At 38.2% G+C, this 27,173-nt stretch overlaps 2 protein-coding genes across 8 annotated transcripts in view; both read right to left on the reverse strand.

Moving 5' to 3' along the window:
* Window positions 1–10,064: 10,064 nt before the first annotated feature.
* Window positions 10,065–21,588, reverse strand: LOC137249998 (PHD finger protein rhinoceros-like). 7 transcript variants are annotated; one of them, XM_067782165.1, is made up of 10 exons: window positions 19,174–21,588; window positions 18,250–19,117; window positions 18,064–18,184; window positions 12,402–12,596; window positions 12,125–12,341; window positions 11,846–12,035; window positions 11,135–11,609; window positions 10,842–11,074; window positions 10,504–10,777; window positions 10,065–10,442 (listed from the first exon to the last, which is right to left on the reverse strand). In XM_067782165.1, the coding sequence occupies exons 3-6, from the start codon at window positions 18,072–18,074 to the stop codon at window positions 11,868–11,870; spliced, it is 591 nt and encodes a 196-aa protein (XP_067638266.1). In that variant the 5' UTR covers window positions 18,075–18,184; window positions 18,250–19,117; window positions 19,174–21,588; the 3' UTR covers window positions 10,065–10,442; window positions 10,504–10,777; window positions 10,842–11,074; window positions 11,135–11,609; window positions 11,846–11,867. The 7 variants fall into 7 exon arrangements, with proteins under 7 accessions (XP_067638266.1, XP_067638265.1, XP_067638264.1 ...); XM_067782164.1 differs by having other exon boundaries at window positions 10,552–10,777; window positions 10,842–11,609; XM_067782163.1 differs by having other exon boundaries at window positions 10,507–10,777; window positions 10,842–11,609.
* Window positions 21,589–21,618: 30 nt separating this feature from the next.
* Window positions 21,619–27,173, reverse strand: part of Cmtr1 (Cap methyltransferase 1) — a 162,072-nt gene continuing 156,517 nt past the window's right edge. The window contains exon 2 of the mRNA XM_067782152.1: window positions 21,619–23,317. Within this exon, the coding sequence (XP_067638253.1) occupies window positions 21,624–23,317 (1,694 nt within the window). The 3' untranslated portion in view covers window positions 21,619–21,623. The remainder of the gene's footprint in view (window positions 23,318–27,173) is intronic.

A 27,173-nucleotide genomic window follows, 5' to 3' on the forward strand; every position in this document is an offset into this window, starting at 1 on the left:
ACACTATCCGGCTAACGCGCCTAGGCGGGGTGGGATGTTCAAGCGTGCGATTAGCGGACGCACCTGGATTTTATTTTTATATATTGAGTTTCCCTTTATGCATTGAATTTGTAGCTCTTAAATGAATCCCTCATGGGAACACACCCAAAACCTCATCTGCGTGGTTGGCAACGCGTGCGCTACTCGTTCGCCTGAACGAGCATTAGCTGTCAGTCATAGGTTTTGACACCTTTTTATTATTCGATTAATGGCGCAACGATACAAGGTGGCAGCATGGAACAGCTGATTATAAACTTTTGTATTTGATTTGATACATCAACTTCCGGCGCAGTACGATTTTGACATTTGTCCATCGAATTTACAAAAACAAAGTACATGCAATTTTTATTTATGTTTGTAGGTATGTCACCATGCTGCCACCTGTATCATTCCGCTATGATTCGATTCGAGAATTTTTGCCATCCCGCGTGTGACGCTAAATCCCTTTGTAAAATGATTTTATATTAAAGTAGTTTCTTTAAAGTTGAATGAAATAAACTTATCAGGAAACAGAATTTATGAAAATTTAAAAACGAGCAGTAAAAAGATAATTGCGAAAAATTCCCCCCCCCCCCCATTTCGCCCTTCCTAATTGGAAATAACATTCGAGTATCGTGAATTACATACCAAGAACTGTGCCGGAAGCAGATTCCAATTGGAGGTTTTGCTTTAATATTTTTACTCATTCCACGCGTGTGAACAAATTACAAGAAGTGTTGATAGAATTTTGCAAAAGGAGAGCAGAATCGTTTTGTAGGCGAGTGAAAATTAGAGCCCCGCCGTCTCCAGCAACCACATCAACCTCGGCAAAGCTCCACCACCATCATCGCCATCATAGCCGTATACGCAGCAGCCACATTGACCCCAAGGAAGGTAATCGTATTTTACCATCCCATAAACACGCTGTCAATATGAACGCTTTGTAGATCGAGGACTACCTAGTATTTCCATAAAGATATTTCTTGGCTTCTACTAAAACTCCCGAGAATATCAGGCACTCCAAAAGAAGGTGATAGTCTAGTTGAGGGGTCGACTGCTAATACGCGACGCAAAAATTCGAGAGTGGTACCCAGAGACGCGTTTCGGTCCCAGGATCTCGAATCCGGTGGCGGAAAACCTCTATCTCCGATACTTCTCGAGATATATGCGAAAACTTCACCACTTTTAATCATTTTATTAACATGTTTTCTCTTTTTTTTTATCAAAAAATTCAACCAAAATAGTTTTATTTTTATAATTTTCTTTGTTTTATACCACAATAAACTTATGTTCCACCAAAATATTTGCGATGAAAAACTGCCAACTTTGCCACTGGATTCTACTTTTAGTTCCATTTATTACACCCCGCTTACACTATGCGCTTTAAAAACAAGTTCCACAAATATACCACGGAATTTTACCTCATGTCTACACTCGCCATCGTCATTCCGGTTTTTGTTATTTTACGTAAAACTACTAAAGGATCACGAAAAATATTGAAAAGGCAACGCAAGATCGAAAAGTAATGCTGAAAACATCTATTTTTAACATTCTCAAGAAAAAAATTCAATTTCAATAAATTATTGTCAACCACTATAAAACCACGTTAAATTATATAAGTTACATAAATTACACGTTTGTTTTATTTATTCTGAAAAATGGGTTTTATACCTATGATGGTATTTCATCATTACCTAGAGCTCAGCGCCTCTTACTCAACTGTCACATAAGGATAGAAATACTTCACTTGGTATTTTATTACCAAATATATATGGGTACTCGTAGCATACTTGGCAGACTTAGTTGATTTGAGAACTGTCATGCTTGGCATTGTGGATAAAACAAGTATGATATCCTATCCGTAAACTCCCTGACAGGGTGATCAAGATGGCTACCTTTTAGTGATTTTAAACAGCAAGTTCAATATGGCGGCGCATATCTTCAGCGGGTGATAGAAAGAGATGCAGAATGAGACCATGATAATAAATTAAAAATCAGTTGATCGGTTCTATTTGTAATTTTGACGTCTATGCAGAAGTTATCACACTTGTCTAATCTACAATGATGCTTGGCAGGCTTAAGTTGATTTGACAACTGTCAGATAAGTTCCGTTTAATGATTTTTGAATGTGATTGATAACTCAAGTCATTTTGCTTTTCAAAAATAAAAATTTCTTTTGGAAAAATAAACATTAATTTTTTTTTTATTTACTGGACTTTGGAACTATTGCCATAAAAGGTAAGGCTTCCTAAAGCAATCCTCGCGTTCTAATGAACAGTGATACAGATCCCGATAGAAATTTAACATACAAATGCAACAACAATGTGATTATTAATGCATTTGCATATTAAATTTTTATCGAGATACTCTTCATTGGAATGCAGGGAATATATTTAAGTACGTGAATACTTATTAATCTTTAATTAACAGATTAGAAAATGGAAACGGAAACAAGGAGAAACGAAGAGGACGAGGCACTTATTGATTTTGTGCGAAAGCATGAGTGGCTCTACAATGTCAAATCAGCTATGTATAGGAATACCCAATCCAAGAATAGACTGTGCAAATAAATTGATTATTTCGTATAGGTCGGCCTCTAGTTTATTCTGGGATTGAGATACAAATTATAGAGTAGCCTATTTTGGACCAAGTAAAACGGACTTGACCAGATTTCATAAAAATTCTTGAAGTGGTTTCCGCGATCACCGGCGCGAGTTTTCCATAAATATAACACGGTGAAGTGCATTAAGATATGTTGAATTGTATAAACATAAACAATATTGGACAGTCAAAAATAATGACGGATATAATTTGACAAAGAATAATTACGTTAACCTGACTTTACAAGAAAGCGGTACCGCTTTCCTAGGAAATCAAGCCTTTAATGTGAATTACCAAAATATGTCGTACTGTAAAGCGCCGCTACTGCTACATGTCGTGCAGCGTAATGGGCTTACCTTAAAGCCGGAGTCATTGGTGCCGTATGTCGTATCGCTGTATCCGTATCCCTAACGTAATCAGCTGTTTATCGTTACGACGGTAAACCAAAACCCAATTGGTTGGCTACGATACGGTTACGACTTTAGCGGCACCAATAATCGATTGCATTGATTCTCATAAGGTTGATCGAATCAGCTGTTAAAAGGTTACCGATACGGTTACCGATAAAGCACCAATGTCTCCAGCTTAAGAAATGACTTCTTCGTGGTTAACGTTAACCACCTTGCTCACCATTTTGCTAACCAATTTTTACGTAAAAAAACTAGTTAGTGGTAAGTTTTTTCGTCTATGCTTTGGTCATCATTCGTTGACAGCTTGTATTCAAATTGGAGTGTCAAGTTGCCTTTTAACAGCTTTGTACTATTAATTTGAATTAAATCACCGCAACGTCTGTATGGTAAGTTCTAAGAATATTTTTGGTAATTGTCTAGTTGAGGGGTCGACTGCTAATACGCTACCAAAAATATAGAGAGAGGTGTCAAAAGACGCGTATTAATCTCGAGAACAATAATCCGATGGCGGAAAAGAAAAATTTTACCTATGTCCGGAGATATTTGCAGTTGAAGTTGGCGATTTTCATGTGGTTGTTGTTGTGTTAGTACCCACCAAAAAAATTGTGCATCACCGTGGCGGTAGCCACGGTTATACCACACACCCGGACTTGGCATTGCGTAGCCCAGGGTTATTTTTTAAAAGCGCGGCCGAAGGCCGCCAACGCAGAAAGGTGTTCTGCGCAAAAATACCATGGATCCCACCCCCGGTTTCGGAGGTACCCACGGGTCTTTTTCCGGTTTTTCGTTAATATCTTTTGAACGAGTTAAAATTTATTCTCCGCCTTCGGATTATTAATACTGATTTCAAGACGCGTCGTTTGATACCTCTCTCGATATTTTTGGTAGCGTATTAGCAGTCGACGCCCCAACTAGACTATTACCAAATTTTAACTCGTTCAAAAGATATTAACGAAAAACCGGAGACCGGTACCTCCAAAACCGGGGGTGGCATCCATTTTATTTTTGCGCAGAACACCTTTCTGCGTTGGCGGCCTATGGCCGCGCTTATAAAAAATAACCCTGGGCTACGCCATACCAAGTCCGGGTGTGTGGTATAACCGTGGCTACCGCCACGGTGATGCACAATTTTTTTTGTGGGTACAAACACAACAACAACCACATGGAAATCGCCAACTTCAACTGCAAATATCTCCGGACAGAGATAAAATTTTTCTTTTCCGCCTTCGGGATATTGTTCTTGAGATTAATACGCGTCTTTTGACACCTCAATCGATATTTTTGGACGCGTATTAGCAGTCGATCCCTCAACTAGACTATTACCCGGAGGTACCCGCGGGTCTTTTTTCGGTTTTTCGTTAATATCTTTTGAACGAGTTAAAATTTTTATTTTCCTCCTTCGGATTATTAATAATAATGTCAAGACGCGTCGTTTGACAGCTCTCTCGATGTTTTTGGTAGCGTATTAGCTGTCGACCCCTCAACTAGACTTTTACCACATTTTTATAAATATAAAACTAATTTCTGTTTTTTTTCCAGCTCGATACATCGTTGATTAAAGCGTCGTAAATCATTGTTCATTTCGTTACCAATTTACAGGGATTTTATACCATTTTTGTGAAGTTTTGGTAAGTTTGAAATTTCATTTTCTACTTTTATAAATATAAGACTAATTTCTGTTTTTTTTCAGCTCGATACATCGTTCATTAGAGCGTCGTAAACAGTTTTTGATTTTTTTGCCAATTTACTGCATTTTATACCATTTTTGTGAAGTTTTGGTAAGTTTGAAACTTCATTTTCTACTTTTATAAATATAAAACTAATTTCTGTTTTTTCCAGCTCGATACTTCATTCATTAGAGCGTCGTAAAACCGTTTTTGATTTTTTTTTGCCAATTTACTGCATTTTATACCATTTTTGTGAAGTTTTGGTAAGTTTGAAATTTAATTTTCTACTTTTATTATTATACAATAGTTAAGTTGAAAATTTTCATGTGGCCGCCAAAACAGAAAAGTTTCTGTGTAAATACTGTAGATCCCGACGAGATCGCGACGGGGTCATTTCGGGATCATTTGTGGTACCTAGCGGCATCATTTCTGGATGGTTTTCGGTATCCGTCCGGTATCCCGTCGGGGTCATTTCGGGGCTAATACGGGATCATTTGGGGACCCTTCCGGAATCACTTCTGCATGGATTTTGGGATCTGTACGGGGACCCATCAGGGTAATTTCGGGACTTTTTCTGAACTATTTCGGGATCATTTGGGGACCCCTTAGGGGTCATTCCATGACTTTCTGTATTATTTCGGGATCATTTGGGGACCCTTCCGGCATCAATTATTGATCGTTTGCCGGATCCATCAGGGTCATTTCGGGACCATGTTGGGATCATTTGGGAACCCTTCCGAAGTCATTTCTGGATCCGTACAGGATGCCGGAGGAGTAATTTTGAGATTTTTTTTTGTTACTTTTTCGGGATAGTTTTGGAACCCTTCCGGGATCACATATGGATCCGTGCGGGATCCCATCGGAGCCATTTTCGGACTATTTCGGGACCATTTTATGACCCTTCCGGAATCATTTCTCTATGGTTGTCGCGATCTTGATAATTTAGGAGCCCTTCCTGGATGGTTTTTGAGATTCGTCCGGGAGCCCGTCAGGGTAATTTCGGAACTTTTTCGGGATCACTTTGGTACCCTTCAGGAAACATTTCTGTGTGGTTCTCTGGATAAGTCTAGAATCGTGTCGTTGTCATTTCGGGTTTTTTTGGGACTATTACGGGAACTTTTGGAGACCCTTCCGGGGCGTTTCTGGATGGCTTTCGGTATCCGTCCGCGATAGCGTCGGGATCATTTCGTGGCTTTTTCTGGATAATTTCGGGATCATTTGGGGAACATATCAGGTTATCAGCTCATTTAGTTCTCTTTTTTACTCAATTACAAAAATAAAATGCATTAGATAGAAAAAAATTTTTAAGTAGATAACTTGATAAGCAGGCTAACGTGAATAGCCCATATATCTCATTTTCTCCTTGCGGACGGGGCCGCGGGTAAAGGCTAGTCTAATCTAATATATATTATAAATGGGAAAGTTTGAATGTGAAGATGTTTGGATGTTTGTCCAGATGTTTGTCTTTGTGACTCAATAACGCAAGAACGGCTGGACCGATTTGGATGAAATTTTGAACACATATAGCCAATAGTCTAGAAGGATCTACTAGCTATATATTTTTCAAAAGGGGCGTGGTCCCCGCCCCCTAGGAACATTTATAATTTAATTATTATATTTTTTCGTCTTTTCGAGTGAATCACACCAGAATGGCTACACGGATTTTGATGAAATTTGGGACACAGACAGTAGTCTACTAGCGAAATTTTTTTTCGAACATGGAAAGAGGGGTGGGGTCCCACGACCCTTTCGAGCAATTACTTTTTAATAATTTTTACACATTATAACTTTACGTATACTGGCCTTCACCAATATCACAGACTCAAGGGGTCAAATAAGTCGAGGGCTTACAAAGTAAGCAGTGAAACACTCCGCCGCCCCCTCCCCCTTTATCACCCCTCTGGTGTAAAATCTATAAATTGTTATAACTCAATATAAATTTTCTCCTACTTCAATAGTTTTTGGTATCTGGCACATACAGATCGAGATCTAGACAATTTTGGAAAAAAGAGCAGCGGTCCTTCTCCTCCCGCCATCCGCCCTCCTTCAATTGTTTTTATTAGCACGCTTTTATTAGCTTTACCTGTATGTTTCTTTGTAACTCTTCATTCACTCCAACGCGCCTGCTGCCTTATTAAAATAGTTCTACAATTAGCTTCGCTTTATTTGTAATCCCGTTGGGATCATATCGAGGCCCTCCCGGGATCATTTTTGGATGGTTTTCGGGATCCGTCCAGGATCCCGTCGGGGTTATTTTTGGATATTTTCGGGACTATTCCGGGATCATTTCGGTACTATTTCGCGATCATTTAGGGACCTTTCCGGCATCATTTCTGTATGGGTTTCGGGATCCGTTCGGGATCCCGTCGGGGTATTTTCGGGATCATTTGCGTACCTTTGAGAGATAAATTCTTGATGGTTTCCGGGATCATTACGGGACTTTTTCGGGGTCATTTTGGGTCCCTTCCGCCATCATTTCTGGATGGTTTTCGGGATCCGTCCGGGATCCCGTCGGGGTCATTTCGCGACTTTTTCGGGATCATTTGGGGTTCCTTCCGCCATCATTTCTGGATGGTTTTCGAGATCCGTCCGGGATGCCGTCGGAGTCATTTTGGGACTTTTTTTCGACTAATACCGGATCATTTGGGGACCCTTTCGGCATTATTTCTGGATGGTTTGCGGGATCCGTCCGCGATCCCATCAGGGTCATTTCGGGACTTTTTCGGGACCATTTGGGGTCCCTTCCCGCATCATTTCTGGATGGTTTTCGGGATCCGTCCGGGATCCTGTCGGGGTCATTTCGGGACTTTTTCGGGATCATTTGGGGTCTCTTTCGGCATCAATTCTGGATGGTTTTCGAGATGCGTCCGGGATCCCGTCGGAGTCATTTTGGGACTTTTTCTCGACTAATACCGGATCATTTGGGGACCCTTTCGGCATTATTTCTGGATGGTTTGCGGGATCCGTCCGCGATAGCGTCAGGGTCATTTCGTGGCTTTTTATGGATAATTTCGGGATCATTTTGGGATCCTATCAGGTTATCAGCTCATTTCGTTCTTTTTTTACTCAATTACAAATATAAAATGCATTACACAGAAACAAAAATGTAAACAGATAACTTGATAAGCCGGCTAACGTGAATAGCATATGTATATATTTCATTTTCTCCTTGCGGACGGGGCCGCGGATAAAGGCTAGTATATTATAAATGGGAAGGTTTGGATGTTTGTCCAGACGTTTGTCTTTGTGACTCATTTCGGGATTTTTTGGCGTCCCTTCCGGCATCATTTCTGGATGGTTTTCGGAATCCATTCGGGATCCCGTCGTTGTCATTTCGGGACTTTTTCGTGATTTTTTGGGGTTCCTTCCGGCATCATTTATGGATAATTTTCGGATCCGTCCGGGATCCCGTCGGTGCCATTTCGGGGCTATTTGGGGATCGTTTGGAGTATCTTCCGGCACCATTTCTGGATTAAGGACCTTTCGAAACCGGTAGTTCAGCACATATACCTTTTTAAATTATGAGCTTTTATGGCCATGGATTTGCTGCAAATTATTCGTAATTAAAATTCGATATATTTTATTTTTAATATCTAACCCAGCTTTTTCGTTCTCTTTTTGAGTTTTTTTAAATGAATCCTGTAACGAACTGTTATAACTATAATTACTCTTTTTGTAATATTATAACCAACTAAATACTCGAAAAAGCAACGCTATTTTCATCTAAAAAAATATCTTTGTTTTTAGCTAATTGTTATTTCACTTCTTTGTTCTATGAATAGTAATTCCTTCACCCCTGTCATATCAATTGATTCAACTTAAAACAAGTTATCAGCTCATTTAGTACTTTTTTTTACTATATTACAAAAATAAAATATATTAGACAAAACAAATTGCTTGATAAGCAGGCTAACGTGAATAGCCCATATATTTTTTCAAAATTTTCTAATTAAAAAACTTGGAAATTTTACTTTCTAGATTTAAGGATCCCTTCCACAAATGTATTAAGTTGTTCTATTTAATAAACAAAATGTTTGTTTGTTTTTGATAAACTGTTTACAAAAAATTTCAAAATCAAAGTTCATGAACATTATGTAACATACACATACAAGGACATATAAATAAAATATTGAAAACAATAATTGATGTTTTTGCTTATTTTTTTAATTAAATTTTTCATCGAAATGTTGTCTAATGATATTTATTAGAAATTTTTATTTCTTTATTCGAATAATATAATTCTCTTAATAAATAAAATGAAATTAAAATACCTTACATTACTATTCGAACACGTTATTCGAAAATAAAGTTTTTTGGTAAATTTACTTTTTTTTTAGAAAAATGGACTGCCAATTGTGCCAATTTACGCGGTCATCGTTTATGGAATTAAATGACGAGGACTTGGACGATTTTTTGGTGGCGCATGGCGTATTGGCTGGGGCCATGGCATGCGGCCAGTGCTCCAACCCATGTAGACTGGTAGACGACATGTGGGTATGCACTCGGCAGAGGACCATGACCACAACCACCAATAAAAAACGTAAGGTCGTATGCTCTTTTAAACAGAGCCGAAAAGCCAACACCTTCTTTTCGGGAGCCAGGCTCAGCACAAGAACCATTTGCAAGCTTGTGGTGCTTTTTATAACGTCGCCCTACCCGAAGGTAAACGCAATAATGGAAGACCTTAGGATATCAAAGCAAAGCTGCAGTGACTGGGTAAGCTTCATTAGAGAGGTGTTGGTAGACTGGAGCATACACAACGGGGATAGTACGATAGGCGGTCCCGGAAAAACCGTGGAAATAGACGAGGCCAAAATGGGCCGCAGAAAGTACAATCGCGGCCGAATGATAGAGGGCCAATGGGTGTTTGGTGGCATAGAGAGAGGGTCTCGCAAAATGTTTGTCTCGGCTGTCGCAGACAGGACCAGGGAAACACTTCTCCAGGTTATGAAGGAAAAAATAGCGCCTGGAACTACTATAATAAGCGATTGCTGGAAAGCATATGATAGCCTGGAGGAGCATGGGTACACCCATTTTTCGGTGAATCACTCCCAAAATTTTGTTGACCCGGTGACTGGTGCCCACACCCAAAACATCGAACGGAACTGGCGGGAATTCCGGTCCTCTATTCCCGATTATGGCCGAACAGATACAAATTTCGACGGTTACATAGCGGAATTTCTATTCAATAGAAAGAATACCAATATGGGGGACCGCATTCACTATTTATTCAAACACATCGGGGTTGTGTATGCTCCAAGCGGCTCTTAAGGCGCTAGGAATTCCCGCCGCGGTCATGGTCCCTAAGCTGAGCAACGCAACCTTAGCATGGTGAGTAAAAAGTATATATGTAAAAAAAGATGTCAAATTTATTATTCTTTCAGATATATGCAGACATTTATTGGTCCTTTCGAGAGGTCGCAAAAGGCCCTTATCAGGGCCACCAAAAAATTAACAAAGAGATTAAATTTAACTAATTGATATTACTTTCGTCCTTTCGGGACGTCATAAGAGGCCCTTATCAGGGCCACCAAAAAATAAAAAAAAGAGCAAAAATTTATTTTTAATAACTGATCTAAAATTTTATTTTTTCTTGAGCGAACACGGTCACGAGGACGTCCACTGAAATGTGAATTGTTCGAATAATGCGATTCACCAAAATGTGATTCGTTGTTGGCGTTACGATAAAGTGGAGAGCGGCCCTCTATCCATGTTGAAGAAGTACGTAAAATTTTGGATATGCTATCTAACGAAAGACAATACATTAATTTATAATGTAAGATAAATTGGTATTTCTGAATGCATACTACCGAAATCCTGAACTTTCTCCATTATGTGGAGTACTCTCAGCTCACTGTGTAAATGGTGTTCTGTGGACATAAGAAGACAGCCCGTGTATAAGATTTGTTTATGATAATGAAAATAGTTATATTAATAAATAATAAAAGCACCACCAGCGCTACTTTGATTTTCAATGATAACGCTTATAGGATTTGGCATCTGATCGGGATCTAAACGGCGTTGGGCTTGAGCATACTGTTGCGGCTGTTGATACATACCAGTACCAGGTGCAGGTGGTTGCTAAAGAAAATAATATAAAAAACTCATCAGCAATATTTGAAATATATTAGTTGTATTAGCATACATTATAACCAGGACGTCCGGGTATTGGAGGTTGACCCGGCATGGGTGGCCGACTGGGCATTGGCGCCTGTCGAGGTTGTGTTGGTGGCATAATTTGACCCATGTAACCGCACTGCCCAAGGCAGTCGGTTCTATGTACTTCCTAGAGTTCCTAGCAGGAATGTAATATATTTGTAATTTTTCCATACTCAAACGTTTCTCGTTTTCGAGATTTTTTACAATTTTCTAGTTTTCCTAAAAAAGAGATGGAACAAATTCATTCTTCAGAACTCATATCTGATTTTCGACTTTTACGTCGTCGGCAATCGTCCTCATCATTAGCTGCTCCATGTGTTGTATTATTTTTGTTTGTGTTACTGCTATGAGCACCACCGCTACCTTCCCTTTTGCCTTTACTAACGCTATCTTTTTGACAGTAGGAACGCAATTTAACACTAATTATTTGCACGCATCTCAAGACCATGTTGAAATGCGCTAACCACATGATAGGCGGTTTTACATGTATTCACGGAACATTGTATACAAGCACAGACTCGTGCTCGACACAAAATACAAACGAGTGCCCAACGACTCGATGGAGTGCTCGATATTTTTGTTATTGGTTCCATGCGATCAACACAACCGATGCTTACTTCAAGTATCCATAGAGCGCAGGAAACATGTGTCCAATGTTTGCCTGATTTGGTTGATTTCATGGCGCCAGCCTTATTTGGGCAGAGCAAACAGTCTGGATTAATACCCACTCAACATGTTCGACAGAGCCATTGTCCTGGTATAAAAGAAAACAATATTTTGTTTAAATTTAGTGATTGTTCAATTAATATAAAATACTTTTGATAATTAGATTTTTTTAAGTGAACATTCGTAAGAGGCGAAAATCATTTATAGGTGGGATATGAAGTTAATTTACACATTTAACAACTATTACTAAACGCTTTCATATCTTTGTTATTTTGATTAGGTTAAAATATGTATTTTTTATTTAAAAGTAAAAGAAAAACAAACCTGATGTAATCGCTGTCATGCCCTAACATGCCTGATTTACACAAATATTGCAATTATCACAGAAAACCATTTCATTTGCTTCCTCTGAGTCTGGTGATCGACACACATCGCATATAACATTTTCATCATAATCAATGCCAAGGCTTTCCTCATTCTTCAGGATCACCTGTATTTGTTTCCAACATCGTATCTGTACATATATAAAAATATATTTCTTTCAGTACTATGTTATGTATAGATTTGTATATACACAAATTAAACAGAAAAGTAACAGCGTACCTCCAGTTCTTCGATGACGCGCTCAAATTGCGTTTCCGTTATGGAATAAGCACCATATTGCTTACGATTGGAATCGAGTATTTGCAGCGATGATTCATCGACCGGGTCATTGTCGTAGGCACATGTATTTTCCGCTTGCGTAACCACATTTGTTAGACAATGCAAATCGCTCGAGTAGGTATCGTCTTTGCTTATACGCAGGAAGCGATTTTTGGAGCTAATATTACAAAAAAGTATTAAGCATATTAAACTTGAGTGAATAACATGTAGAACTTACAGTTTAAAGTCATGCGAAGGCGGCATAATTGGTTCTGATAGCACATAAACGGTTGGCTCTGGCAAAGAGTCAGGATTGACAGGCACCTGCACGCCCTTCTCCCACTCTTGCTTCCATTGATCATTTACAATGAGATACTCGTAATTAGCCAAAGGCTCTGAATCCGGCACTTTCATTGCACTTATGACATCCTTTCTGTAAGTGAAAGAGAAAACAAATTCAAATTTTAAACTTATATGTATCGCTAAACCATATTAAACTTAATTAAATTAAACAACTTTGTAAAAGAATAACATTTATTCAGTTATAACCTTCCTTGTTAACAAGGCATCTTAGTTACGATATTTCTATTAGGATATCGCACCCCCGCTTCAGAAGTGACACAACTCAAAAAAATCAATTTCTGGTATTAAGGCATTTTTGAATGGTATAAGTTTAGTCCCATACGCTAGAAAACCGACACAACCTAAATGTTCAAAGCTTTCCGGCCCCAAGTGACAGTTTTGAACTTTGGTATTTAGCTCTAGCAAAACGTCCTGAAACGACACATTTATTATTGTGTCATTTTTAAAATTTTTTTAAGCCAATTAATTCGAGTTGGGTCATTTCTGATAAAATTATTTAGTGGAATAATTTTGGATCACTTTCGAAAAATCCTTAAACCACAGCCAAAGGTAAGTTTCTTTTTCTGTTTCCACTATTGATTAAAATATATATGATAATAGTCTTTTTACAATTTAACTTCGTGCTAATAACTGGCAAACATTTATATCGTTTAATCAATTGAGAAAAATACTATACTATTGTTATACTTAATTTGTTTACTTTGTAGCAATGTCTGAAAGTCGCGCAAAAAAGGTGCTGGATATTTTGCCCAAGCAATGTCAGGAGATTGAGCAGAACAATAAACAAATTGTGAATGTTCTTTTAGCGGAGAAAATTACTAATGATGTAGATGTATCCCCTTTACTAGATTTTCCGGAAATAAGTAAGTAAAGTTAATTATTTATTTTTTTATAGCTCAACCTAATTCAGTAAGTTTTGTAGATGCAGTGTCTTCATCCGAAGCAAGTGCTATGCCTAGTTTTGCTGCACCTCTAAGTCTTCATCTTAAAAATAGCAAAAAAGAAGATATTCTATCACTCCTACATGCTAATCACATTAACAAGTTTTATGCTGACTTTTATGAATATCTATAGTGGCTCTAATATATAAAATACTATTTATTAAATATCACAGCTAATAATCTAAAATAAGATACCAGTTTGTTCTTAGTATTATACATGTTTAAAACCTATGTATTTATTCAATGTATATTCAATGCATTCAAATGAGTTATGTACTTCTAGAACAATGGTCACCATTTAGTTGAATAATTATTGGCGCCACTTCACACGTATTATTATTCTCTTTCGTCTTTAGTTGTCGCAAAAAGATACTTCGCAAACAAACGCTCATGCGCAGAATGTTTTCATGTTTTAATATTAACAATTTATTTTGTTTAAATATTTCCTTAGACTCAAGCAATAAAGTAATATTTATATGACACATTTACGAATTACTTTTTGTGTGTTAACAGACATGCGTGCATACGTCATACCTCATTGATTTTTCATCACCAACTAAACCACCACCAATAAGATGATTTTAGTTCTACTCACACAGCCACAGTTTGAAATTTGGTTATCCCTGTTCTAGAAGTTACTTCAAATATAAATATGTTTCAAAAAATATTATATTGTTTTCATTTTACGGTGCGTTACAATATTTTTTGTGAATATAAAAAATAAAGTTAAAGTGACACAACTAAAAATAATGTAAATTTTATAACCAAATCATAAACGACACAACTCATCAAAAAAATAGTTAAAAAACATTTTCTGGAAAAATTATTTCTAAAATTATGCTAAATATTCTACTAAAGGTAACGATAAAGGCAAAGCAACTTGAATTTAAAAAGTCTGGTAACTTTGGAAACAAAACAAATTATGTATCAAATTTAACAGTCTCTAAATCAATGTTGTTGTTGTTGTTGTTGTAGCGATAAGGTTGCTCCCCGAAGGCTTTGGGGAGTGTTATCATGTAATGGTCCTTTGCCGGATACAGATCCGGTACCACAGCACCATTAAGGTGCTAGCCCGACCATTTCTGGAACGATTTATGCGGCCATATTAAACCTTCAGGTCATCCCCTCCCTCCCCACCCCCAAGTTCCCTGAGGAGTTTGGGGTCGCCAGAGCCTCGTCTGTTAGTTAAACAGGATTCGCCGCGGATAGGTGATGTTGACAATTGGGTTTGGAGAAGCTATATATTGCACTATACAGCCCCTTGAATCTGGTATTTTAGTCGCCTCTTACGACAGGCATACCTACCGCGGGAATATTCTGACCCCCTACCCCGCTGGGGTTCTCTAAATCAATATTGTTGTTTTTCTACTTATGTCACTTCTGAAGCGGGGGTGCAATATGTTGATATGTAATTTTTTGTGCAAAGCATCGGATCTACTCGGCCGAATGTCAAAGATATGTCGTTTGCTTATATCAATACGTTCTATTAGCAAAAACCCAGTTTTTTTAAGCCTAATTTCAAAAGCAACGAATATTGATAATGATTTTTTGCATGGGCCTGAGGAGACAATAAAAACATCAAACAAAAATGTATGTTTACATGAATCCGAAATCGTAAAGTTTTCGTGGTGACACTGATAAAGTTTCATCTTCAAAAAGTCTTCCAACAATACCACCAACTCTGTATCAAAGTCAAGATTATTTAAACGACTTCGTGATTGTCATGACGAGCCATTTCCTGACTGGTTAGTGTGGAGTGCCAGTAGCAATGCTTTTTATTGCCTACCATGTCGTCTGTTAAGCACCAATACTTTAAGTCGACCTAAAATTTGTTGCCCTGGCGGATATTCGAAATTCCAGGTATGGAAGAAGCTATACGATAAATTGCCATCACACGAAAATACTCAACATCACATTAAATTAGATTAGATTGATATTTACTATTATGTTTACATATTTTTTGATTTCACAATAAATTTTAAATATCACAAATTCATTTTCATTTCACAGACGTGTATGATATATATATATATTAAGTAATAAAAAGTATACATATTATGTAATGAAATGTAATAAAAAAGTATTTTAGCCTCAAATAACATCTATGCATAGCATAAATGTTAAATTCAATGATGATCTTTACAAAATCTTATTCAAAAAAGAAGGCTACAATTGATACACTTATCAACAATGACCACCTAATAACTGAAACTCCAAAGCGGAAAGAAATTGTATATAGAATTTTACACACTATTTTATTTTTGGGTGAAAAAGGTCTAATTTTCAAGGCGAAGGTGAACGAAACGATGGACATTTTTTGGGCATCTAATGTCTCAAAGCCATTATGATCCAATACTTAGACATCATTTGGAGAAAGTTAGGATTTCACAACAGCAGCACAAACGTTTACAAGTTCACTATCTTTCCCCAGACATTCAGAACGAGTTTACAGAAATTTGTGCAAAACACGTAAGGGAAACTATATTAGATCAACGCAAGATAGCCAAGTAACAAATTTTTCAATTCAAGAACGGTTTTTGACTTTCGTGAATTGTAACCAAAAAACCGGTCAGAAACTGATCTAATTTTCCATACTTGATTGAAGATTGTCGATAACGGCGCCAATATGAAAGGAGCTTACAACGGAGAACTACGTCACATTCTCGACAAATCCGAAAATCCAGAGCCGTAATAAAATCCTCAAATCCCTTACTGGCAGTACCTGGGGAAAAGATAAAGAAACGCTCGTTACTACATACAAGCAATTGGCCAGCCGTTTACGTGCTACGCGTAACCCATATGGTCACCAAGCCTAAAAACTATCCACTGGAAGAAGCTACAGGCCTGCCAAAATACTGCTCAAAGAATCGCCACGGGCTGCTTTCTTATGTCCCCAGAACACCATCTACATAATGAGGCGAGAATACTCCCCATCAGGGAGAGAAATGAGATGCTAACCAAACAGTTCCTGTTGAATACCCAGAAACCTGGGCATCCAAACAGACATCTGATTGATGAGCCAACACCGCCTAGGGGCTTAAGGAGTCATCTCCGTAAGCATTTTGAGGAAATACGGCACCTGAGAACCCAGCCGTATGAAGCAAAAAAACACAAGCAGGTCCTTGGCGAACTCCACAAACAGGTGTCGGCCCTTTATGTCAGGAATTGCCCGGTGAATCCAGTACTCAAACAAAAGTACCCAAACCTTGTGGAGGAGGAACGCATACTCCACAGGGAAACGCGTGTCACTCTTGCTCAACTTCGTTCTGGATACTGTAACATGTTAAACTCTTACCTACCCAGAATCAACCCTGACATACAAAATGTATGCCCCGCTTGCAATGTGTCCCCACATGACACCAACCATCTCTTTAATTGTAATGTGGAACCAACGCCTCTAACACCCCTTTCATTATGGTCCACCCCTGTTAAAACAGTAAGTTTCCTTGGACCCCCGTTAGAGGATATTGATGACAATTTGTGATTGGGCGAAACACTGCTACAACAACAACAAAAGTTGTTTGAAATTAACATTAGCACATTTCACACCGATTATAAAACAGTTACCTTTTATTTATTTTGAATCATTGTAACTATAAGTAATTCTATTAATTTTTCTTACACGACCACTCAAGAACTGGCCTCGAAACACTCTAAAGGAAGTCTAAGGAAAATTGTAGTATGACCAAGATTGACAAAAAAAGTTGCTGTTTGAGGCGTCGATTGCACATCGCATACAGGATTTACATCACGTTATTTAGACATTAACCTAAGTGCAGATCGAAGGTGAACAGGGTGATGCAAATCTGGGTTTAATAACATAGCGGACGTGCCTTAACCGTCTTGGAGACGTAGCCGCATCAAGCAGTTGTCTGCGGTTCAAAATATTGAGCATTTCCAGAGACAACCGTGGCATTTCTGAGTACCAAGTTTGAGTTTGTAAATCAGAAACTCATTCGACGGGGTCGAACGAACATTTGCGGCGGTATGCTCCTGCAACACAGCTACAACAACAACGGTATGCTCCTAAGAATGATTTTATGTGTAGTGTTGTGGAATAATTAAACGATTTTTTTATCCTTGCAAATACAGGCGTAATAGTTCTTGATTGCATGATGTTTGATTTTTAAATTGATGTCATTACTCTATTGCTTTTAGAAGCTCTTTAATGTCTTCTAATGTCCTTTTAAAGTCTGAAGTGCGTTTTTATAATTTTGCCTGCTATGAAACTTCTGCCGTTGTTGTTGTATTAACGATAAAGGCGCTCCCTGAAGGTTTTGGGTCCTTTGTCGGATGTAGATCCCGTACGTTCCAGTAACAAAAACCATTAAGGTACTAGCCCGACCATCTCAGGATTGGAAATTACGAGGCGCATCGTATGCGTAACTATATTGACTCCTTCTGATGGAGAGAATCAACGAAAGTGGAAGTAGGGCACCATCCGTTGCCTCCCCCGTTTAGTCCTGCTTGATTTGTATAATTTATTTGCAATCATCAGCCATATAGTCACTAGCGCTTGCTTGATACACATTTTAACTCATAGGTATGTACTTACTGGAACACTAAAAACAATACCAAACAACAAAGAAATATTACCTGTTCGACATATCATTGTATTCCCCACCCAACCGAAGTATGAATTTGAGAAGCCATTCACCAGATGAAACTGTTTACGTGTCATAGCAGATACTCCCCCAAAATTTATCGATAAGCCAACCTGAAAACGTATTTGCAAGTTTTAGACCACAAAATGCAAGTTTTAAAATGTGACTTATGAATTACTTGAAGTTTAATGTGTCTACATGTGCCGCGGTTGCCGCGGGCATGTGTATAAATTTCGATTATCTAAAGGTAACAAGTCAACGTCATGGAAGATAAAGCAGTCCCATGGAAATATTTTTAATGCTTCTAGGTACCCAATATTCATCAGTTAAGCTCGATTGAAAGCTTTTCCATTTGTTTGCTCGATAAGAAATTTCTATAAGCGATATGCTGTTTCCTTAGGAATGGATGAATGTTTCGCAGGAAAACTGCCAAATGAGCGTAACTATCCCTAAACGGAACCACTATTGCAACGTGATGCTTCGGAACACAATCATTTGGCTCAAATGATCGCCCTGTCTTTAAAAACGGAGCCAATTCAGCTTCTACAATATCCAAGGACTCTAAAGTTCTATTTGGAGTTATGAGACCTTCATCTAAAGAAATGAAAGTAGAATATCAGGAATAATACGTTAAAGTTAATGTTGTTGTTATAACATCGGTGTGACAATCCTTGGCCGGAAATATCAGACCGATCCACTGTGATACTTAGACCTGACTGCCATGTGTACTACATATATAACGTTTGCTCCTGAATAAAATAGTTAGCTTACTCTCATCGATCTTCGGTGCTTTACACGTCCTATTTATAGAAGCAGCATAATGTGTATTGTGTCTTTATAGGCCGCCAAGTATTAGGCATTGAATCCATATTTGATTTTCCATTGTCATAGCCAGTACTATTATTATCGCCAATTGATAAACTAGACAATTGGGACTCGACATCTTGCGAAAATATTGTGTGATTAACAGACAACGATTCGTTTTGTTAATTAACATATCACTGCAAATGTTATCCAATTTAGAAAACCTATGCATATGACGAATGCTATAAGAATAAAGCATATACTAAATTAGGGGGCACATACGATAAAGCACACTCACCAAAATTGGTGGCGATTGATGTTGCATTGGCAGTGGTAGCCTCTGTGCCTGCCGGACCATTTGTTGGCGTTTTTTCTACATTGCTCTCAGATTTTGTATTATTCTCCCTCTCAATGGTTGCGCTGTTGTTGTTATTGGGTTTGTTTGCACTCGAAAGGTATAATCCTCTTCTGGTTCATCGGTCTCCATATTTATTGTATTCCCGTTGTTTGATTAAAATCGATTTGTGAGCGTCCTACAAGTAATAAGTTGTTTGTTTTTTTCTTTTTGTTTTTATTCTGACATTCCGAGCAAAATAAAGGAATGGGTTCCACTTTCATTCCCTTTTATTAAGACATTTACTCTTATTCCCGTACTTACTCCCGTATGCACATGCAAATAATGATGTTCGTTAATGGTACGATAGATATGCTTATATTCTACACAATACCTGCCATGTACGTTTACAGATGAAGATGATATTTTTCCAGCTTTAGGTATGTATGTACACTGTTAATTTTGCAGCATATTTGGTAATAAAATACCATGTAAAGTAATTCCATGTGTTGAGTAAACAATTACATGCAAAAGTCATTAAACGGAACAGTAATTCTAACGACAGCATGGCACTATTAATACATGTCCAAAAACATCAAGAGGGGTATCAAAAGAGGTGTTTTGGATCTAGGATCGCATAGGTGTTTTTCTCGGGTATAGTTTTGGTTTCCAAACCGTTGTTGGACCCAACCAAGTTAGTTTTTTATAAGCGCGGCCGAAAGCCACCAATGTAGAAAGGTGTTCTGCGCAAAAATACTTTGAATCCCACCCCTGCTTTACGGTTTTTCGTTAATATTTTTTGAACGAGCTACATTTTTTTTCCGCCCTCAGATTATTGTTGTCGATGTCAATACGCGTCATTGGACACCTCTCTCGATATTTTTGGACGCGTATTAGCGGTGTCATGCTGTCGTATAAAATTACCAACAGAACTTATGTGAAAGTTCGCAAATCAACTTCAGTCTGCTACGAGTATCCATATATATTTGGTAATGGAATACCAAGTAAATTATTCTTTGTGTTGAGTAGCCATGTAGAATTCACTAAAAAAGAACTTATGAGACAACTAACGTTAGGTTGAACTGGGCGGTCCGTGAATACCTCACATAGACTGAATGGGTTCGTAGTGTTACTAGAAGTTTATTTAATGACCAAACTGAATAGCCTTATAAAACCCAGAACCTATGTATCACTCCTAATAGCTGAATCCTGATAAGCGCAGGGCAGGAGCACGATCGTTTCCTCCTCCAAATCGTACTTCCTACATCTGCTATCACTGACCAAGCCTAAGTTAAAGGAATGTGATGTCAGACGGCAGTGTCCAGTCAAAATCCCCTAATGAGTCTACAGCCCCCTCTTTTTAATGATAGAAGCAACTTTGTTAGCCTAAGGTTGTAAGACCTACACATTATCTTCGACCTTTAGAGCCCGCAACTAATGTGAAATTTCTCAAATCAACTTAAGTTTATCAATTATTCTACGAGTTAAGTGTGACTACGTGGCTTTGAGCCCTGAGGAGTAACCCAGGTAAAATATCGAGAGAGGTGACAAAATACGCGTATTTACCTCGACAATAATAATCCGAAGTTGGAAAGAAAATTCTTAACTCGTTCAAAAGATTTTAACGAAAACTTGAAAAATGACCGCGGTTCCTTCCGAAACCGGGGTGGGATCCACAGTATTTTTGCGCAGAACACCTTTCTGGGTTGGCAGCCGCGATTATAAAACATTGCGGTGGGCGGTCCACCAATGGGGTGGGATCAAAATTAAATGCGTGCAAAATCCCTCAAATAGAGTTTTACCGTTTGATATTTCATCATTCCCCGTAGTCATACTCAACTCGTAGCATTTAAATGCGTATAGAATATTTATGATGATATTATTAGAATTTATAAAGTTTTTTCTTTAATTGCATAATTAGATTTTAAGACCAAGATACAAACAAGTTTTAAGTTTAGACTCTATGTAAGGAAAACCAAGGTCCTAAAAAACGCCGATCCGGTGGCAACGCTGGCAATTTCAGGTAAACATTTTTTCGGGCATAAGAAAAGTGGTGAGTGTTATAAAACAAAGAAAATAATAAAAATAAAACCATTTTGGTTGAATGTTTTGATAAAAAAAAAGAGAAAACATGTTAATAAAATGATTAAAAGTGGTGAAGTGAGTGATCAGTGCGCAGTAAGTGTTTAAGTGGGGTTTAAAGATAGGGAATTTTTGGGGGGCCAAATATCTCGAGAAGTATCAGAGATAGAGGTTTTCCGCCACCGGATTCGAGATCCTGGGGCCGAAACGCGTCTCTGGGTACCACTCTTGAATTTTTACGTCGCGTATTAGCAGTCGACCCCTCAACTAGACTATTACCCAAAAGAATAATCCAAGTAAATAATCCATACAAATCACAGCGAAAAATTTGTTCATATTTTTTCTTTATTGAATATAAACGCTTTAAAATCTTCCCGGTATAGTAAATATTGTTCTCGATGTTTGCTTTGTTCCTCAACTTGCATTAAATTCGTCCATTTCCACAGTAACCGCCTTTGAAAACTGTTTCTAAATGAAGCATATAAAGTATTTTGTATATCATTTGGCATACAATCTTTGTAATAAGAGGTTTTTGTTCGTATATCGAAGTAATATAGTTTGTGGGTCGAATTGGATATACTCGAAAAAAAGTTTGAGCATATTTCACACAATAATAAAATCCCACCTGGTACGAAAAATTTATTTTCGAATGGTATAGACAATCCGAGACGCGATGAATTATCTTTTAGTACATGCGAAGTCATATCGTTGAAAAAGGTAGATAAATCTCTCAATTTATACAATCGTTTATTTCGGATAGGTCCGACATTTGTGTCTTTGAATGGCTTATTTAAACTGAGAGCGTACTTTTTACATAAACGAATACGTTCTGAGAGCCTCAGTCGCCTAATATCTATTCCACCAAGCATAACGGCATCAATTATGTGTAAAGCGCATATTCGGGTTTGTGTTCGGCCTTCCCCGGTGTACTCATAAACAATTTCACCGTAAAAAAGAGTCCTTGGAGAAACGTCAAATATATATTCAACAGGTTCCCATTTCTTGCTATCATTATATCGGAGTAAACATCCCTTAGATTTACATAAGAAAAAGCTACACGAATTAATATTAGTTTCACATCTTCCTATAGGTACAAAATACCAATCATAGATGCTATGAATATTATTTTGAAGGGATTCTATAGAAGTGAGTTCTGTAGACAAGGAGTTAATTAAATGCTTATCATTCCATTCTCCCAAAATCTCTGCCAGAAGCTTCTCGTAGGATTTGGATTCTGGTGGTTGTCTTAGTTTATCTGGCAGACCCCACAATTCAAGACAACGCTTACGAATTTCAGACTGCTTTGTTTCTTTAAGTTGCACATTTCTACAAAATACTGCTATTTTTTTCAAACCAATTATTTGGTTTTGTCCGATTTCATTATTACTCTTTACTATATACTCAAGAAAATTCTTGTCTTTAGCGATATCCTCTCGGCTAACAATTTCTAAAACATCGTTCTTAGCCTCATTCAAAATGTCGTTTACGTGATCTAAATATTTACAAATACAATCCGTATTAGGCTTTTTCCACTTACATACTAAGTACCGCTCTGAATTCGCAGGTCTACTACTATTAGGTTTCAATATTGATATTTGATCAAAACACCTATACATAAGATATACAAGCCCAACACTAAAAGGGGTAAATAAATCAAACATCTTGCAAAGAAAACTGCCATTAACCCGAAGTATTTTCAATGCCATAAGGCATTGACACAGGTATAGTTGTTTAGAAAGTAGTTCCTGAATATTTTCCTGCCCTTCCACTGAAAACCCACCGTCTGCCATGACAAAATGAACACCAGGTTTACAGTGCTTCAACACGTATTCTGCAAAGGAGTCTTGGTTGTCTTTAAAGAATATATCGCCATCATTTCGTACTCCATAGAAGGTATCGAAGGACTCTGGAGATCCTGCAACAAATTTATCCAGTTTGAAATCATTAGGGCCACGCAATGTGAAACCGAATCCTTTTGCTTCCCAAGATTTTCTGTAGAGAATATATTCTGAGAAACCACCAGGACCTGTTGAATAAATAAATAAATACAAATATTTTAGAGATAAATTGCAATTTTACATAAATAAAATATTAATAGCTTAGAGTTCGCTTCATTCGACATTAAAATTTTCTCCCCATATTCCCTAAGTCAAGCTGAATCATTCCATTTACACCACAGTTGGGCAGTTTGTTTATTCCCCTATCAAAATCGAATCAAAAAAAAAATAAATAAATAATGCAGTTTGTACGGTAACTTTAACCTTACAATATGGTTCTCAGATCAACTCTGTTAGTGAAATCTTCTTGATCCATTGTTGGTCTCTAAAATAAATATTTCCTACGGGGGTAGCCAAATTTTTATACGAACTAGTTTTACTGCCTGTGAGAAACCCTTCTACAAGAAATAGCTTATATCAGCCCCTAATTTTATTATAAAAATAAAGTTTTAGATAAAGAGAAAATTGCAGGCGCAGTAGAAAATGCCAAATAGAAAAATTGTTTAGAGGAAAACGACCCGTAATAATACTCAAACCTATAAAATTATAATCTAGAAAACAACGAGCTTATTGTCTCTTATTCCTTGACGCAGACAAATCCTTGAATTCCTTTGGGACCCTCACCAGGCTATTTAAACGGAATATTCCCAGTTCAAGCTTATTTTGGTACTAAACCGTTACTCCCCGCTATAAAAGATCAATGAGGAGTGACATCTGAGATCATTATTCGAAGCCCAATCACACCTTTGGGTTGCATCTTTACTAACCTACTAACCTTGCTTTAGTTTTGCACAGATCAATACTAAGCAAAATACACATATTCGCTGTTGTGCTCACTGGTAGTGAATGTTTTATAAATAGTTGGCCTAACAATCACTATTACATATTTAAAAAAAAAAACCATAGCTTTAAATTTATTAGCGAGAAAAATACAGCCCATTATATTTGTATTGAATTTGTTGCCTTTGTTTTGCACAATATACTATACATAAAATAATTGAAATTCGTTAATTATTATTTCCTATGTGAAAAAACTCACAGAATTATATTATGAATTAAAAATGAGGAAAGTTATATTGGGCTTGATATTTCGTGAATTTATCGACTTTCCAAAACAGTTTTTTGTATGGAGCTGCGAAAACGCCCGAATTAAATATCGTTCACCCTAACATACCGTTATATGTTTTTTAATCAGACCAACAGTTTATGAGTTATATCTGGATTTATGCGAGAAATAGAGCACTATTGAGAATATCGTCATATGTTGCAAAATACAAACATCAATAAAGAACAATTTATTTTATTTTTGTGTTGTGTAGAGCACTATTGAGAATATCGTCATATGTTGCAAAATAAAAACATCAATAAAGAACAATTTATTTTATTTTTGTGTTGGTGGGGTAGCAAAGCTCAATCTTTTCACATCACGTTGATGTGAACCATTTTCAAATCGGGTCAGAAATAGCAAAGTTATATCAAATTTAGTAAAGTTATATAGCTTCATTTGGTATATCGACATTGTACAACACAAGTGAAAGTGGCACCCTATTTTCATAACTCTCTTCTTATAGATAGTTGCAAATAGTAATAAAATAAATAGCTGCAAAGTATCAAGAACCGAACCCTTTTTACTCTGAATTTAATTATTCTGTTAATAATTTAAACTTTACTTTAGGTAAAGTTATTTTGAGTTAATTATTTATGCTTAATATTTAAGAGTTCATGAATATTCAATTATTTTGTTTGTTTAAGAGAAACTAAAAAGAAAGAAGCATTTACTGGCTTATTGTGTTGGTACCATTTCGAAAACCGCCACGTAATCATCATCAGGCAATTTCGTATTGTTATCAAAGGTTTAACCGATATCGAACCGCGAATCACACGGTAAAACTGCAGTAACCTTAACCACTAGGCGCATTAGGGCAGTCGACTTCAAGGACATCCCATCCAAGCCGGATGATCCAGAGGGAGTCCTTGAGGTCATAAGGACCTTCAGCACAGAGCTACCTTGCTCTAGTTGGAATGTCCTGAAACTGGCATAGGGCGACGTGTCAGGCGATACTCCTGCTCAACAAGGAGTGATTGCGTTTTTTGGAGCGCGCGGATGGCGCTATTAAATTCGGGTTTGACATCGTGAAGATTAACGACCTGAAGGCGGCCTATGATCCGTAGCTGGAGATAAATCCAGAGAAAGCGGGGAGCGAGGAGAAAGCAGAACCTAACACAAGTCAGTCCGACGTATGACACGCTGGGCGGGGACGCGTCTTCGATCTCCTCGCTAACGCTGGACAGACTCAGTGCTTACACTGAAGAGGAGCCAATGTCTGACGAAGACGGCGATTCGACAGTGGTGGAGGTGGTCGGTGCTCGGCATAGTGAGAGTCCTACAAATAAACCTCCACCAATGTAAAGCAGCATCTGCTGCGCTGCTGCTAAAGTTTTCCTGTGGGGCGGTTGACGTAGCCCTTATCCAAGAGCCTTGGGTACTATGGCATAAGATATGCGGGCTACAAGCGGCAGGATTGACGATGGTGAGTGCTACCACACGTGGGAAACCGATACATTACATCTTGGTAAGATATGAACTGAATTTTCGTTTTCTCCCCCAGTTTAGCGCCGAGGATGCTACAACTTTGACGTTGACGGTCGGTGGTACGGATATTACACTGACGTCCTTTTACTTCCCTCATGAGGAGTCGGCTCCGACGGATAGCTCGGGAGGCTAAGGAGCCACTCCTACTAGCGGGAGATGCCAATGCGCACCACGAAGCGTGGGGCAGTGGAGACACGAACGGGAAGGGTTCTTTATCATAACTTTTAAGATCTGCAATAGGGGTATTACCCACATTTGTTACTAAGAGCAGACATGAGGTTCTGGACGTCACCCTGATCTCGGGCAACGGGGAATCCATATTAAAAATTGGATGGCGCTTGGAGACTACTCATTTTCGGATCATAGATTTATCCGCTTCCACCTTGGCGGGGTGGCGCTCAAAACTGTTTTGCATAGCAATCTTAAAAACGCCAATTAGCGTATCTATAGTGAGGAGCTTCAAAAGAGGCTCTCAGGGTCTAGTGTTCATATTCCCCTAAACTCTGCAGAGCTGGATAATATGGTTCACTTGTATACGAAGGCTCGCGGGGAGGCTCTTGTTAAGGCCTGCCCTAGGAAGAATTCTAGAGTAATACCAAACAACCATGGTGGAACGCGGACCTAGATAATCTAGGCAAGGCTTGTCGGAAAGCATTCAATCTTGCTAAAGCCTCCAGGGAGGCTGCAAAATGGGATGCATACAAAATGATTTCTAAGGTCGTCGAAGAGGAGCTCCTGGCGGAAGTTTTGTAGCGAAATGGAGACGGTGTCTGAGGGATCTAGGCTCAGAAAGGTGTTCTCTGGTGCTCCAAAAAGTGTCCCGGGATGCCTGCAAGGAACTGGTGAGACATGGACGGATTCGGCAGAGAGCACCCTTTTCCTGTTCCTGAGTGTACACTTTCCCGGCGATAGTGATGAAGTAATGAACTGGACGGAGACTCGTACTGGAGAACCGTTTGAAGGGAAGTTCATTACTATGGGTAACGCTAAATAGGCTCTAATGTCGTTCAAGCCCTTCAAAGCACCAAGGCCGGAGGGGTTGGCTCCGGTACAACCCCAGCAAACAATGGAGCTGAGTTCTTTGTAGTTGTATAACATCTTCAAGGAAGTTTGTGCTCTTAACCATATTCCACGGGGTTGGAAATATAAGGGTCACTTTTATACCAAAAGCTGAAAGGACTTGTCACGTGACCGATTTGTCTGACATCCTTCCAGCTGAAGAGGGAAAGTTATCGACATCTCAGCATGCGTATATGAAAGCGAAGTCCACGGAGACGGCCTTGCATGCAGGC

Source organism: Eurosta solidaginis, chromosome 4 (genome assembly GCF_040869045.1).
Source record: "Eurosta solidaginis isolate ZX-2024a chromosome 4, ASM4086904v1, whole genome shotgun sequence".
Classification (NCBI taxonomy): domain Eukaryota; kingdom Metazoa; phylum Arthropoda; class Insecta; order Diptera; family Tephritidae; genus Eurosta; species Eurosta solidaginis.

Excerpts from the sequence above, each read along its gene's own strand:
- LOC137249998 (XM_067782165.1), bottom strand. Across the intron at positions 12,342-12,401 it reads CCTTCGCATGACTTTAAACT|CTCCAAAAATCGCTTCCTGC; the intron begins GTAAGTTCTACA and ends TTGTAATATTAG. Across the intron at positions 12,036-12,124 it reads GCGTCATCGAAGAACTGGAG|ATACGATGTTGGAAACAAAT; the intron begins GTACGCTGTTAC and ends ATATATGTACAG.